This window comes from Trichophyton rubrum, assembly GCF_000151425.1.
Source record: "Trichophyton rubrum CBS 118892 genomic scaffold supercont2.7, whole genome shotgun sequence".
Taxonomy (NCBI): Eukaryota; Fungi; Ascomycota; class Eurotiomycetes; order Onygenales; family Arthrodermataceae; genus Trichophyton; species Trichophyton rubrum.
Genome location: NW_003456422.1, coordinates 185,934 through 201,057, shown reverse-complemented (window position 1 = coordinate 201,057; position 15,124 = coordinate 185,934). Strand labels below are relative to the sequence as shown.

Genomic DNA, 15,124 nt, shown 5'->3' with positions numbered 1-15,124 from the left:
GTGTTACTCACTGCAACCTACAGGGTATAATATCATTCTTGCCCATCGAGACAACGTATTCCATACCTCGATCGCTTGTTGATGCATTAGTGAGCCGCACGGCCATAGTTCGCGACCATCTATATATACGAGGTGCGACAGAGTCTGCTCAATGATAACTAACCGCCTGTCTTTCTACCTTGTTGGTTGGCCTCTGTCTCTCGAGGGGAGCCAGGTGTAGTGACATAGAGTAAGTAACCGCACACGGCGCAGATCTTGTTGCATGCAGACAGCTCCCACCCCAAACTCAGTGACATTTCATTAATTCTCCCGATGTTTCTTCCCACTTCTTGCTGTAAGGTGGTGGAGGTTGATGGCTCTCTCTCCCGCTTTTCTTCCTCCCTCGACAGCCAAACGGTGCATAGTGCATATGCACGCACGGCTTACTCTTACCCCGTTTCGATACCACGCCTGTCGTATAGTTGGGTCCAGGAATGTGTTCGAGATTCGTACTTGGTACACGCCAGACAGCCATGCCAGAGCATTCCAGGGGCCGGGCACATGAAGGTTCCCCCGAGATGGCATCCGGATGCAAGTCGACGCTCCCCGACGCATCATACAGGAGGTCGTGGCTCTCCCCTCATGCACCGGTAATCAGGGGTCGCTGTTGAATCTCCGCATGATCTGCAAAATTAAACAATTGCTAAAAGCGTAAAATGTTCAATCGCGCCATCTTCCATCCGGTAGACTGAGTTGGGGCAGAAATGCGAGACTTTAATTAGTTAATCACGCCCGATGACGTGCATCTTGCCCTGTCTAGGGTCTAGGTTGCTTCACGGTGTTTTCGTTATTATTGATATCCCTCTTTCTTTTTCTTTTAGTTTTTTTTTTTTTTTCTTTTGCCTGCTTCACTTTTAACGAAGACCTAGCTCGCTAGCTGGCAGCCCTCTCTCCCAGCTCGCTCACTGTGGATCTTGCATCCGCCGGGCCGTCGTGGGAGGTTCGTGAAGATTGAGACCTCTCCTGTGCCCCACATGGCGTGCTGAAGAATGGACATTTCTCGGGAATAAGGAAGCCTCGAGAAAAAAAAAATTCAATTGCGGCACATAACTGAACAAGAAGAAAAGAGGGTATTTCAGTTATGATAGACGAAATCGAAATGGCCGGTTTACCTGGAGGAAGCAACACAGGATGCGAGGTACATAGAGTTGCATCAGTCTGACCGATACATATTTCCGGATGTACGGACTTGACCACCTCATCCATCATAAACGAGTCCTTCTCGTAGCAACGAACTTGGACAGTCAATCGATGTATGCCCTAGTTATATGCGTCGTTGTAAGGGCTATATTCACTATTGCATAAACGTAACTTTACGTCATCCCTTCCAACTCCCTTCTTGTCCGCCATCAAGCGAGGCCAAACCGCTGCATTCCTTACTTATACGAGTCATTCCTCCAACCCTGTTCTGCACAAGAAGAGGGCAAGCAAGCCCTGGTATTTCGAGAACAGACTGCATATGTTGACAGGTGAATCCTTTGGCTGACATTAAATTGACAGACATCCCCTGGGGAGGTTTTATTCAGGTATGAGAAGAAGTGTATAAGCAGGTGGGTTGAAAGTTGCTGTCCTTCGACGTACATCTCCTGAAAAGCTTAGCTGGCGCCAATCCTCGGCGGTTGACTGCAGAACTAGCCTTGCTCAGACATCAAACAACTGAATATGAATTGGAATCTGGGGTACCACCCTGAACTGCCGATGCATGTATGCAAATGGGACGCTCCCCCATGCCCTCCGCCGGGGTTGTGTATTCAGATCGTCAGAGTGGCCGGCATTGTTGAAGCTATGACATAACTACCAATAAATGTTTCAGCAGGATCTGGTCAGTGAGGCGTATCAAACGATACGGATGTGGGAGACGGTACATTTGGATATCGGCACTTCTATCCAGTAATCCTGCAACGGATGAATGACTCGGGATGGTCTTTCCCCATTCCCATGCAGAGCCCTTGTGAAGTTATTCAGATGAAAAGAGGGTGACATCTCCTCTTTTATATGGCTAAATGAGTTGGTTATCAAGCAGCCCAGTTCCGTTTCCAGCTAGTGTAGATGTGATAATAGGAGAGTCTTGGTAAGGTGTGGCATCTAACAACACCAAGATACCGGAGTATTTTTGACGTCTTACCATTAAGTGTTTAAGTGTATGCCTCGGTGCACGCCTGAAGGGGTAGGCTTTGATATCTGGTGGCACGCGTAGTCAAACGCGATGTTGGTATATTGATTTCTTCCTTCAACCCGGTTGACACATCAGAATCGAGCAGAGGAGACATGAACATTCTGTGCCTCATCAACTATCCAAAAGAATTAACACGAGGTTTAACCAGGCCTAGAGTCAGCAAAGTTCCTGGCATATCTACTCTCCCATTAACCCGTAGCGAGCTTGGGACGACTGCTGCCGCCGTCGATCAATCTCCACAAGGCTGGTCCGTGGACTGTGTCTTTTGGTATAAGGGGATCAACAGGCTGTATGGGATTGTCTTCTTCTAAGCCTGTTATTAGCTTATTGCCCGTCTCTAGACCTAGGTGCAAGCTGAGCAGGACCAGAGCGATCCCCTGTTAATACACCGTTCATCTGCAAGGATATATAGGTATATATCTCAAGGTGTTTTTCCAGGACTGGCTGTCAGTACACAGAACATACCCCTTTATCACCAACCGTAGAGTCCTAGATAACATCAGTTGGATAGTATCGATACTTTTAGTGAACTGTACATATTCTCCATACTATCTCTACCTTGATAAATTCAGGTAGGTTGACAGATGGGGCTGCCCAACCTCTATGCGGATAATCGTTGTGCCGTATCTATATATGGATGGATCCATCCAGGATTTTTTTTGACCTCCGTCCATCCACTTGGCTAGGTCGATGATAGATATAACACAAGGGCCAGAGTCATAGAGATCGCGATGAAGGCCTTCCGGCGAGCAATTCCTGCTCTACGGTCGTTTCACCCCAGCCGGGGCCTGCAGGTGCAGCAAGGACTGCATCGATATGTCCGGCTCGTCCACTCATCCACCACCAAAGCCGCCGTTGCGCACCCGGTGAATGTCTCTGGGCCTCCGCCAAAGCCGCCAGGGTCAACGGCGAGTCCGCTGAGGAAGAGGTTCTGGAAGGATGTACACGTCAAGGAAGCTGCTGGTAGACATCCAATTGACGCCTTGTTTTGCCAATCTTGACAGCAATTGACACCTGCTCTACATAGGAGGCCATCAGATATACCTGGACAGCCGGCCGGTTCGAACGCCAGAGAAGAAGATATTAACAGTGCCCTCTTCGAAACCGCATCTCGCGCATGCTATAGCTCTGGAGTGGGATCTACTTAGGACAGCACAGCATGCAACCAAGTACCATCTTATCCCGATGACATCTATCACCGGCCGGGCCGAAGACATTGCAGCCGAAGACGCAAAGGGAGTCACCACGATACGAGACGAGATAACTCGCGTGATGCTACGGTATCTTGAGACTGACACACTGCTCAGTTGGGCCCCCGAGAAAGAACCAGACTACGTCGGACGAAGCAAAGAGAAGCGCGAGACATTGCGGGAGAAGCAGATCTTGGGCAGCCCAGGCTCTAGCTGAGCGCGAGAGAGAAGTTTGGCCAGGCGTGGAGCTCAAGCCTACCCTTGACGCCAACAGCATCATGCCATTACCTCAGCCACAGCAGACAGTTGATGTTATTCGAGGGTGGCTGTCGAGTCTTTCGCCGTACGACCTTGCGGGCGTGGAGCGAGCAGGAATAGCTACGAAGAGTCTGCTGGTGGGTGCCCGGGTGGTGAGTGAATGGAGCGAGAATTTCCGCCATCTCAGACCCGGCGGTGCAAGCAGAACATTTGGCATCGAAGAGGCCGCACATGCGTCGAGCCTGGAGGTCAGATGGCAGATCGAAAACTGGGGAGAAGTCGAGGATACGCATGATGTGGAGAGGGAGGACCTGCGCCGACAGCTGGGGAGCGTGATCCTGCTGGTGAGCGGCTGTTCTTCTTAATAGATTGCTTGGTTGGTTTTTCTCGTTTTGTCTACATTTGTATCTGCATCTATATCCTGTACGAGTAGAAAGCCCATATCTATCATATATACCCGGAACCTGATTTCCCTGAGAGGTCCCGCCTCCACAGCGGCCGCGTCATGGCAGCCGGCCTGTTCCTGTCAGATGTGACGGAAACCTGGAGACGTTGCCGGAAGGGCGTAGAGCAGGCCCTCCTGTCAACCTGTACTCCGTAGACCACCTGCATGTCCGATGGCTCTCCCTGCACCGCCGAGCTGCGTAACTAAAGCTGCGATGATGCAACGCGGCGAGCGTTTCGCTGCCAAGGCCAGAGGTGAAAAAAAAAAAACATCGTTTGGCGGCCGCTAGTTAGCTAAACTAAGGGCGAGCCAGCGACGACGACGACGACGACGACGACGGACGCAGCAGACAGCCAGCCAGCGACGAGGAGACAGAGATGAAACGCAGGAGAGCTTGAGTGCTCCACGGAAAACTGCTTCGGCGTCGTCTATATATACTCGACACTGCCTGCCTCCTTGCCACGCCGGCGTCCCCCACTTCCAACTCTCCAGCGCCCTCTCCTTCACCTCGTCTCTCCGATGATACGCAGCAGCAACTGACCAAGTTCGACCTCAAAGCCATCGCCAGCCTCTTGCCCTACCGGTCTAGCATCCTCGAAGCACTCAGAAACCGACGTCTGGAGAGACATCTTAGCGAACAACACCTTAAACGGCTGCCAACACGGACAGGTCGGGGCCATGGTGGACAAGACGGAAGGGTAAGCCACCTTGCTTCTGATACCCCCTTTCACTGCTATCTGGCAGTGTCAAATACATTCTTGCCCGTCCTTTTTTCCGCTGGACACTTGCTAATCACTGCATCTCGTTACGTTACCTTTTCTACCTATCCCAATTAGCTTTCCAGGGCTATGGATCTGGGATGGTGGTAGTTGTTTTTTTTTTTTTTTTTTTTTTGCATCTGGCTCCGTTGGTATTTAGCTAATCAGCTCGCACATGTATACAGACACAAACGCTCAAAGAGCGCTCTTGCACTCTCCATCCTTCATCGAGACAAATCAAAAAGTGACGATAACAAGGAGGACGGCGCTACATCCCCTAACAATGGTTCTCCTGTTTCTTCGTCTTCTTCCTCGCCTCGAGAATCCCGCCACTCGCATTCAGCATCCATGATTAGTCTGCGGTCTTCAAAGCGCAAGGCAGCGCAAGACAACGGTGGTAATAACACTACAAATATTGGCAACTGCCCTGAAATTCCAGAGGGCAGTGTCCAGGAAGAGATGGAAGAGTCTCGCCCGCGTCATTCTACCGCTGAAGCTGGCCATGATAGTAGTAGTATCAGTTTGGATCAGAGCGTGCGGACATTCAGGCTGTTTGAAGTCCTGCGGAGTGGAGATACCAATGCCATTACTAAGGCTGTCAAAGAATATCAGGAATCAAGCGGCCAAGAGGGCGCTACCCTCGGCACAAGCATTCTACACTTGGCCATCCAGTGTGCAGACCCTCAAGTTGTTGAATTTGTACTAGCCTCCGTGGACGATGCAGGAATCAACGCTCGTGACCGCGAAGGCAATACTCCTCTTCACCTTGCTGCGCAGTTAGGCAGACTACCTGTAGTTCGAGAGTTGTTGGAACGCCCTGCCATTAACGACGCTGCGACCAATTTTCAAGGGCAGACACCACTTGATCTTGCTCGTAACCCCGACATCTTCCAGCATCTTCAACTCGCTCGGTCTTTGTTCGTTGACACCAAGACCAGAGAAATACAGTCTTTGGTCGGCCAGGAGGATTATGAAAAACTAGAACGGGTCCTTGTTGAGCCTCGAGTCCAAGGGATGGTTGACATGAATGCCCCTGAGCTTGTCACAGACCGCACCACCTATCTGTCTGGTGGTACACTGCTGCATGAAGCCGTACGAAAGAAGGACACAAAATTGATCCAGGTTCTTCTCATGCATGGCGCTGACCCTTTCCGCAGAGATAGAAAGGGTAAGCTCCCCCAAGACATTACCAAGGATGACCGAATACGCTCGTTTGTGAAGAAGTCACCCGCAGCGGTCATGGCTCAGCGTGGAATACAAGAAAAGGCTATTCTGGGGAACAACTTCGCCCAGGGATCCGGTGAGGTTTTCATCGGAGGAAAAGACGCGAGGGAGATCAAAGGATATTTGAAGAAGTGGACAAATTATACAACTGGCTATAAGCTACGCTGGTTTGTTCTAGAGGACGGTGTCCTCAGCTACTATAAACACCAGGGTACGTTCTCTTTTGTTTTTAAAAAAAAAGAGATCATGTGATGAAACTTGGATGCTAATAGTATATATTCAGATGATGCCGGTTCTGCCTGCCGTGGTGCAATCAACATGCGTATTGCAAAACTGAACATGGACGCCCAGGATAAGACGAGGTTTGAAATCCTGGGGAAGTCCTCAGTCAAATATCACCTCAAAGCAAACCACGTTGTCGAAGCAAAACGTTGGTTCTGGGCGCTTAATAATGCCATCCAGTGGGCGAAGGATGAAGCAAAAGAAAGTGACAAACGACGGACAAAGGATGTTGAGGTGCTTCGACAGGCCAGGATGGAACAGATCGAGAGGCAGGACCAGGATACCATGAGCACGGCTGGGAGTAAGCTGAATGATAAAACCCTCGCGCCTCCTGCAGCGTCCTTTGGTAGCACCACTACTCCCAGCGGATCGAAGTTGAGCCTACAAATTTCTCGAGGTGGAACAGATAATGGTTTCGGAGACGATGAGGGCTCAGTCACCGGGGTCAACGACCTTAGTACTTCACAGTCCAACATGGCCAGAGTGATTAGCCATGTGACCACTAACACGGCTGAAGGTGATGGTGAAGATGACTATGCTGATTACACAAGCAGTCGTGAAATACGACCAGCTTCAGACAAAGATGCCTTTAGCATTACGGCACAGTCTGTTCGCCTCCAACTAGATATTCTACGTGGTGTTTCCTCGGCTATAAATGCCGAAAAGGCAAAGAATCCATCAGTGACATTGTCCGATCCTACCATTGCCCAGGGTTTAACGACTTATGGAAGAGCAGTTGATACTCTAAACTCACTAATTGTCGATTTACTCAAAATCAGCAGAGACAGGGACGCTTACTGGCAATACCGTTTGGACCGAGAGGCGGATGCTAGAAAGATGTGGGAAGATAGCATGGCTCGAGTTGCGCGGGAACACGAGGACCTGCAGAACAGAATGGGTGAAAGTGAAGATAAACGACGCCGAACAAAGAAGGCCCTAAGAGAAGCATTAGAAAACGTTTCAGTGCCACAAAGCCGAAGGCTAAGCCAAACTGTTCCCCCGTCACAGGTGTGGACCTCGGATGCTGTAGCAGTGGTCCAGGAAAGCAAAGCAGAGAAACAGCCCGAACAGACTGAAGAAGCCCCGTCTCCTGGATTATTACGTAAGAAGACAGTGCTAGAGGAAATGAATCTGTCTGATAGTGATTCGGACGATGAAGAAGAGTTCTTCGACGCCATAGATGCTGGCGACGTTGAAGTTGTCGTTCCAACGAAAGAAGAAAAAATACAGCTTGACGAATCTAGTGCTCGGGCGAAGAAGGAATCAGAAATTGCACCTTCGTTCAAAGGATATGAGGATGAAATCAGAAAACGGCTTAAAATGGAGGCTGATGATCGCCCGAAAGTTTCTCTATGGGTAAGACCCGTGTTCCTGCTGCCTGAAATAGTTTGTGAGCCTTAATCTAACACTTGCGCCTATAGGGTATCCTGAAATCTATGATTGGAAAGGACATGACTAAGATGACTCTTCCCGTGTCATTCAACGAGCCAACATCCCTTCTCCAGCGCGTTGCCGAGGACATGGAATACACTGATCTTATCGATACTGCTGCCGACCGCCCAGATTCCCTGGAGAGAATGGTTTATGTGGCTGCATTTGCTGCCAGTGAATATGCCTCGACTATCGGGCGGGTTGCAAAGCCATTCAATCCTCTCTTGGGTGAAACTTATGAATATGCCCGACCTGACAAGGGATATCGCTTCTTCGTTGAGCAGGTTAGCCATCATCCACCTATCGGTGCGGCCTACGCCGAGTCACCTAGATGGGATTACTATGTAAGTATCAACTTTCTTATTATCATCTTTATATTTATCTATTTAATTTTATTTACATCATGAATGTTGAAAATACTGATCATTTTTCTCTAGGGTGAATCTGCTGTGAAATCCAAGTTCTACGGTAAATCATTCGACATCAATCCTCTGGGAACGTGGTTTTTGCGACTCCGGCCCGCCTCCGGGGGTGAAGAGTTATATACCTGGAAAAAAGTCACCTCTTCTGTCATTGGTATAATTACAGGAAATCCCACTGTTGACAATTATGGTCCCATGGTCATAAAGAACTGGACTACGGGAGAAGTGTGCAATCTTGATTTCAAACCTAGAGGCTGGACGGCGGCTTCCGCCTATCATGTATCCGGCAAGGTCCTGGACAAGGATGGTGTGCCACACTGGAGTGTTGGAGGCAGATGGAACGACAAAATTTATGCACGAAAGCTCAGTCACGGTGCCTCCCTCTCAGCCTCTGAGATCACCCCAGACGGGAACTCTCCTCATGCCATGCTTATATGGCAAAGCAACCCCAGGCCCACTGGCATACCGTTTAACCTAACTCCTTTCGTCGTCACGCTGAATGCTATCCCCGATAATCTAAAACCTCATCTCCCTCCCACCGACACCAGATTACGACCCGACCAGCGTGCCATGGAAGACGGCGAGTACGATTTTGCTGCCACTGAAAAACATAGGGTCGAGGAAAAACAGCGAGCAAAGAGGAGAGACCGAGAATCGAAAGGCGAAGAGTATCAACCTAAGTGGTTTTCAAAAGGTGTCTGCGACACCACAGGTGAAGAGTACTGGGTGTATAACGGCAGCTATTGGAAGTCTAGAGCTGCGGGAGACTGGAGTGTTTGTGAAGATATTTTCTAAGGTCCGCACTTGTATTCTATATAATGCCTAATCGTTGATTTGCTGTAGTCATTATCCTTTTATTAAACCGGTTTATCATTATGATTGCGATATAGACTGTTCAATGCATTAGACCAGCGTGATATTAAGTAGGTAGGTATGCAGCCATCTAATTGGAAAGTTGGTCGTATCACGTGATACATTGCTCCCTGAAGCTTTGGATATCCGTAAATCGAACAAAAAGTATTTACACAATCGCAGAGCGTTTATCAAATACCACCGCCACTTCCAATGGCGACCGAAGTTGCTTGTCGAAGGTGCCTGCAAGCACTTGGTCTAGGTATTCGCCGAAATGGGGCGACGTCGGGACCAAAGCTGAGGCAGCTCGCTCGCCTCGGTCACAGTTATCAAACTTATTCCACGCCGTCTCGAAAGAATATTTCTCCACAGCAGCAAGGACAATTAAGATTGAATGGTTGCAGGAGCCAGATAAGAGGGACAGCCTCCCTAGCTACGTCCCAGGAAGCCTCTGCTAGTGAACAATCGGAACCGAAACAGCCACTCTTGCAACGGGACAATCTCTTCCATTCATACAGCAATTCCCCTTCGCCCCAGATAAGAAAACGAGCGCAATTTATCAAGCAACATGCCTTCTGCCCGCATCCAGATCATCAGCAAACCCGCGCCTCGGTCTCTCCGGCAAGCTCCGAAGCTGAAAAGCCAGGCATCCCTAACGAGCAGAAACAGCCTCCTGCTCATGCTCAACATGAGTGCCCGGACTGTGGTGTTCCAGTATATTGCTCCGAAGAACATTGGATAGATGACTTTGAGGCACATTTACAGGTCTGCGAGACTATTCGACAGATAAATGAAGATGACCATGACTTGCAATCTGGACGTTTCTTCACGGAATTTGACTATCCTGGCTACCAGGCGGATGAGATTGTGGTAAACATGACAAATTGGGATACTTTCCTGTACACCAGGGAGTTCGAGGCTGTCAACGACGATAGGAGCATGCGCCAGGTTACTAGGCTTCTTACCTACCCGGTCACAATTGCAAGTGTACTACATGAACTCAGCCCTTACAACATTTCAAAGGGTGGAAGACTAACCCCAGAAGGATTGAAGAGTTTTAGTGGTGAGTTATTGGCCTTCTTTGATTACAGTTGTAGTCTAAGCTACGGGAGTTCTTCTAACTTGAGAATTCAGCTCTACGTTATACCCTACACCCGCCAAGGGCAGGCGAGGGAAGCACTATGAAGGGACTGCGGTTAAAAGCTCCCCCAGTCCGAATCTTCGTACTAGGTGCGCGTGCAGAGTCTTCCTTACCGCGGGAAGTCTGGATGCAGATTTCACACCTCTTTCCTCGTGCCACTATCAATCTGATCTTCATTGGACCTGAGAGCATGGCAAACCGTGATGATGAGTTCCCGCTCCCAGAACGAACTGCAAGCAATCCTTTCGGCGGAATTGTTGAAGACCGCCTCGGTCCTCAGATGAAAATTACTACCTATGTCGATTATTTCCATACCATGCACAAGGCTAACATGTTTGCACCCTATGACCCATATTTTGACTGCTTCATGCTCTTTCATCCTGGTTTAGGACATCCAGCCAGTTCCCATGAGTGGGAGGAGACTCTTCCATGCCTGTTGGAGACTAAAGTTCCTATTATATGCACTGGCTACACCCAGAGTGACATGGAGAGAGATCTGAACTGGGTGAAAAAAAAATGCGGTGGTGAAGCAGACATCCTTCTTGAGCAAGGGGAGAACAGATTCCGAAGCTTGAGATGGGACCTAAATGACCTAGATCCTCATGATGTGTCCTGTGGCAACTGGGGAGTATGGGCTTTCAGAGGAAAGAGATATGAGGCCACTTTCAAAGATTCTTGATTCTTGTATGATACTTAGCACTTTACCTTGTTTAGGATCTTCACTCACCAATATCCTATAATTATTTTTATATGTACTATTTTCACTAAAACGATTAGCAAAGTGTCAAATAATTGATCCTAAGTTGAAGAAAGTGAGTCCACACCAAGGCTCAGTAGGTTAAAGCTGTATATTTGGCCTTTAAGTCAGTGAATATAGTTATCTATTTCATAAGTATATATGTACAGTGTGACATTAGATAGGCAGTATAAACACTATGAACAGCTCAAGAGGTAACACTAGCAACAAGCTACCCAATATATGTAAAAGAAGTGATGGGGTATCAAATTCAAACACTAATAGGGAAAAGAAAGGAAATTGCAAAGGCACAGGTGACCCTCTAGGAACTCTAGCGAGGGGAAAAACGCCCTGGTGTATCCTGATGTTTCGTCTATAGTAGAAGGACGGCGGAAAAGACCATAAAAATCATGGGCCAGTAGCCACTGATTCTGAGCATTCTTGGAGGTGCCATGGACTCTGTTTGAGGATTGTCATCCGGTGCAGTGGTTCCATTCTCTAAGGTGCCGTTGATAAAAATGGACGTCGTACCATTGGCCTCTGCAACTCTAACGATTGGGGAGGCACTAGTGACGTTGTTAGGGTCGGATTTATCCAGGAGGGTGTCGATATAAGTGTTGTTATTATTGTCTTCGCACCCACAGACGGAGTACTGCTGGCATAGACAGGTAACCGGTAGCATCTGGTTCCTCATGGAGGTTCTGTTGTACCATATGTAAGGCTCCGAATGGTAGTAGGCGTAGACACCAAAAAGCCAAAGCCCAGGGAAAAATGCGAGCGCAGTTAGAGGGAGAAAAGACGGGCTGCGCCCCAGGGGTGATCTACCACCAGCCTTGAATGGCACTCTGGCTCCGCCGCCGTAAAATCCGCCGAAGCTGCGAGGAGTGCCTGATCCAAAGGGAGATGTACCACCAGCATTGCTAGGCAGGGTTGTCGGTTAGCCCGCTGTTCTACCCTTTGGGTGACCAAGTGAGTAACATGAGGGTGCTTACGCTGGCCTTGGGGGATATGCACCACCTCCGCCGGGGCGCGGGCGCCCTCCGCTTCCAGAGCTGCCGCCGCCAGAACGCCCACCTCCGCTCCGCCCACCACCTCCGCCGCCGCGGCCTCCGCCTCCTCCGCCCTTACGCTTCTCTAAGTCGACAGCGTGTTTGAAACCCTCAGTAACAGAAGGATACTCTAGCTCCTTGACAGTCGCAAGATCTGTGATTTGGAGGATACTTCGCGACACTACATTGGAAGATAGCAGCAGCAAAGACAGCGCAAGACCCACAGAGAACTTCATTGGGGCAGCAAAGACACTCAAAGGAGTAAGAAGAAACTAAATGGAATAGATAAAGGTGCCTCTTGATGTTTGACTAAATGATATGTGAAACTCGTGGGAGCATGAGTAAGTAGAGTAGGTAGGCAACTACGTTCTCAGTTATATACCTAAATCCTAGAAACAAGCACTGCCTCGTCGAACTCTACCTTGTCGTTCTCCCTCATCTTAACTCTCACGGACCGGGTTTCTTCCATGGCCTTGGCTCATTTCTTGTTAGCCAGTTAGCTAATTAACTGACTGCATGGCATCGCCACGATCCCGCGGCGTTTTAGTTGACTTGGTGAGTTCACAAGTGAGTCTAGAAGATGAGCCCTGGTTTGGTTCACTCGTTTATCCAGCAAGGTTATCCACCCTGCAGAATATAACACACGGCCGCAGTGAGGCTCTGCTTGGGATGGTCATGCCTATGTCAGTCCGTGAAACAAGGCTCTTCTTCAAAAGGGGGCTTTGCCCTTTGCACAGGAGATGGCGATGATGACTAAACTGACCCGATCTTTCCCCCGGTCCGCTCTGACACGGAGATGGCAAACAGCCCCCTTCGCCCACACCACCTCATCGCGTATGCATCCGGGTGTGTCAACAGCCAGGCGCCGAGCTAGCCGCCGTCCCCTGCTGGCCGCTGCTCGAGATATTACTTACTTACATGCTGCTCCGTACTGCAGGTCGAAGGTTCGATGTTGGTCTGTCATGACTAATACATTTATGGATTACATAATCACTTGGCGGCTTAAAAGGTTAAACCCAAAAAAAAATATATATACAAATAAAGATTAGAAATTTCTTATTTTTGACCTCAAGCAAAAACGACGACGACGAAGGGGAGAAACATTATTAGCGAACAGACTGCGTTTGCGCTGGCACAGCCTGCTTGGGACTCTGCCTGATGATGATGCTAACTGTATAGGACCCAACCTAACGCCCCGCATATTGGCAATCCGTACGAACGCTTTGACAATGCGTTGCTGTTCCTCTCTCCAGTCTCGATTCTTCTTCGTAAACGATCCTATCAAACACCGACTCTTCTCACCGCAATCCTCAAGCCCAACTGTCCCACCCGATATAGGAAGATCCACGGACTTTCGTTATGAAGACGGCCCGCATCTTGTCACGTCTTGTGTCAGTGCATGGCTGGAGTTGGGTCTCCCGAGATGGTTTGAGAGAGACACTTTGCCTGTCTTTTCGCGACAATTCTCAGATTGCAACATCAAGTTTACAAACAGGGCCTTCATAGTTCATGCTGTTCTCTGTTCCCAGTCGGGAGATTTTCCACAGAGAGCATGACTCCTTGCGCACCTACATATCTGTATTTATGATTCTTATGTCTGCCCAAACTATCTAGATGCCTTGTCTGTATCGGCTGCCAGCTAGTTCAGAGTTTACTAGGTTGGCCTGCACCCTCATCCTCGGGAATCTGTGCAACGACCTTACCCCAAGTTTGCCGCCCTTCAAGCGCCCGCAGTGCGTTGGGAACAGACTCTAAGCCAACAAACCTCTCATCGGTGAAGCTAGTGCCCTTGAACTTGCCCTCTTTGATTAGGTCAAATATCCCGTTCCACACGTATTGCACCGTCTCTTTCTCAAAGGAGGCATACTGACCCCAATGCAAGCCGACGATGCTCACATTTTTCAATAACACCCTGTTGAGAGCAACCTTCTCGATCTGTCCAGCCGCAAACCCGATGACCAGGAGTCGAGCATTCCATGCGACGCATTTCAGGCTCTGCTCAATCATACCGACTGGATCGCACACAATATCCACACCAGCCTTGCCGTTTCCGCTCCTGTTCTCAGCACATAGTTTCTTTACCGCATCGGGCCAATTTGGGTCTCTGTAGTCAATCGTATAATCGGCTCCAAAGCCCCGCGCTATTTGTCTCTTTCTCTCAGTGCCTGCCGTCGCGATTACCGTAGCTCCTTTAGCCTTGGCTACTTGAACTGCGGCGAGTCCTACACCGCCGGCCGCGGCATGGACAAGGACCCAATCTCCCTTCTGTACGTTTGCCCTGTAGACTAGCCCACCGTACGAGGTAGGAGCTGTAACAAATAGACCTGCGGCATCTTCAAAGCTCCAACCTTGTGGTATTGGGAATAGCGAGGCTTCTCCAGTGAGGATATGGGTGGCATATGCGCCCTGAGTGGCACCAAACACTCGATCCCCAACGCCAAATCGAGGATTCTTGCTGGCCGTGGGGGTGCTGAGGACAACTCCAGCGAATTCGGTACCCGAAATCCACGGAAGTGGTGGTTGATGCTGGTATTTGCCTCGTATCTGAAGCAGGTCGAAGAAATTGGTTCCTGCGGCATGTATTCTGATCAGGTACTTATCTGGGCTTGGAGGCGGCGTGGGAAGAATCGACACTACCAGGTCCAGCGGACCCTGTTGTGTGGGTTTGTGGTGGTTAGCAAGCTGAGCAAGTCCTGTCATCCTGCATGTACTCGGGTCATACCTTGACGTATTCCTGGACTTGAATCGCGCGCATCCTGGCCGGGGCTTATTGTACGTTATATGCCAGGCCTGCGATATAGCTATATATCTTTGGAATGTCTCCTGCGAATGATAATTAAATATCGTGCATTAACCAAGGAGACGAGGCTGTAGCGGAGGTTTGTTATCGAGACCCGGGGTTGTGCCGAGGTCCACGGCTTTCTGCTTCTCGGCAGACCAACTGTTGTTGGACGACGACCAACGTAGGAGTGGCCTGGTGTTAGGGAAGTGATATTGACTACAGGAAGATGAACGTACCCAACACGGCATGATGCTGTAAGACTGAAGTTGATAGGGGAGACCATGACGCCTAAGACAGCATGACCAGCTCTCCGACTCCGGCCAGCGCCGTGTTGGACGG

The 15,124-nt window shown here is 49.5% G+C and overlaps 6 protein-coding genes across 6 annotated transcripts; 4 read left to right on the top strand and 2 right to left on the bottom strand.

The window, feature by feature from the left end:
- Window positions 1–2,946: 2,946 nt before the first annotated feature.
- On the top strand, window positions 2,947–3,622 carry TERG_12363 (uncharacterized protein; the record flags this gene model as incomplete). Its single annotated transcript, XM_047751332.1, has 2 exons — window positions 2,947–3,178; window positions 3,243–3,622. The coding sequence occupies 2 exons, from the start codon at window positions 2,947–2,949 to the stop codon at window positions 3,620–3,622; spliced, it is 612 nt and encodes a 203-aa protein (XP_047606778.1).
- A 61-nt stretch (window positions 3,623–3,683) lies between these two features.
- Window positions 3,684–4,132, top strand: TERG_12362 (uncharacterized protein; the record flags this gene model as incomplete). Its single annotated transcript, XM_047751331.1, has 1 exon — window positions 3,684–4,132. One exon carries the CDS (start codon window positions 3,684–3,686, stop codon window positions 4,026–4,028), a length of 345 nt encoding a protein of 114 aa, XP_047606777.1. The 3' UTR covers window positions 4,029–4,132.
- Window positions 4,133–4,786: 654 nt separating this feature from the next.
- TERG_06067 (uncharacterized protein) lies at window positions 4,787–9,020 on the top strand (the record flags this gene model as incomplete). Its single annotated transcript, XM_003233023.1, has 5 exons — window positions 4,787–4,806; window positions 5,052–6,301; window positions 6,374–7,728; window positions 7,794–8,147; window positions 8,241–9,020. 5 exons carry the CDS (start codon window positions 4,787–4,789, stop codon window positions 9,018–9,020), a joined length of 3,759 nt encoding a protein of 1,252 aa, XP_003233071.1.
- Window positions 9,021–9,290: 270 nt separating this feature from the next.
- TERG_06066 (uncharacterized protein) lies at window positions 9,291–10,897 on the top strand (the record flags this gene model as incomplete). Its single annotated transcript, XM_003233022.1, has 2 exons — window positions 9,291–10,140; window positions 10,212–10,897. The coding sequence occupies 2 exons, from the start codon at window positions 9,291–9,293 to the stop codon at window positions 10,895–10,897; spliced, it is 1,536 nt and encodes a 511-aa protein (XP_003233070.1).
- Window positions 10,898–11,327: 430 nt separating this feature from the next.
- Window positions 11,328–12,239, bottom strand: TERG_06065 (uncharacterized protein; the record flags this gene model as incomplete). The annotated part of the gene is made up of 2 exons (XM_003233021.1): window positions 11,328–11,874; window positions 11,947–12,239. 2 exons carry the CDS (start codon window positions 12,237–12,239, stop codon window positions 11,328–11,330), a joined length of 840 nt encoding a protein of 279 aa, XP_003233069.1.
- A 795-nt stretch (window positions 12,240–13,034) lies between these two features.
- Window positions 13,035–15,114, bottom strand: TERG_06064 (uncharacterized protein). The gene has a single exon (XM_047748546.1). The coding sequence runs from the start codon at window positions 14,701–14,703 to the stop codon at window positions 13,648–13,650; it is 1,056 nt and encodes a 351-aa protein (XP_047604530.1). The 5' UTR covers window positions 14,704–15,114; the 3' UTR covers window positions 13,035–13,647.
- Window positions 15,115–15,124: the final 10 nt, after the last annotated feature.

Bases quoted from the DNA above. Each gene is read 5' to 3' on its own strand.
- TERG_06064 (XM_047748546.1), bottom strand. From the start codon at position 14,703: ATGACAGGACTTGCTCAGCTTGCTAACCACCACAAACCCACACAACAG.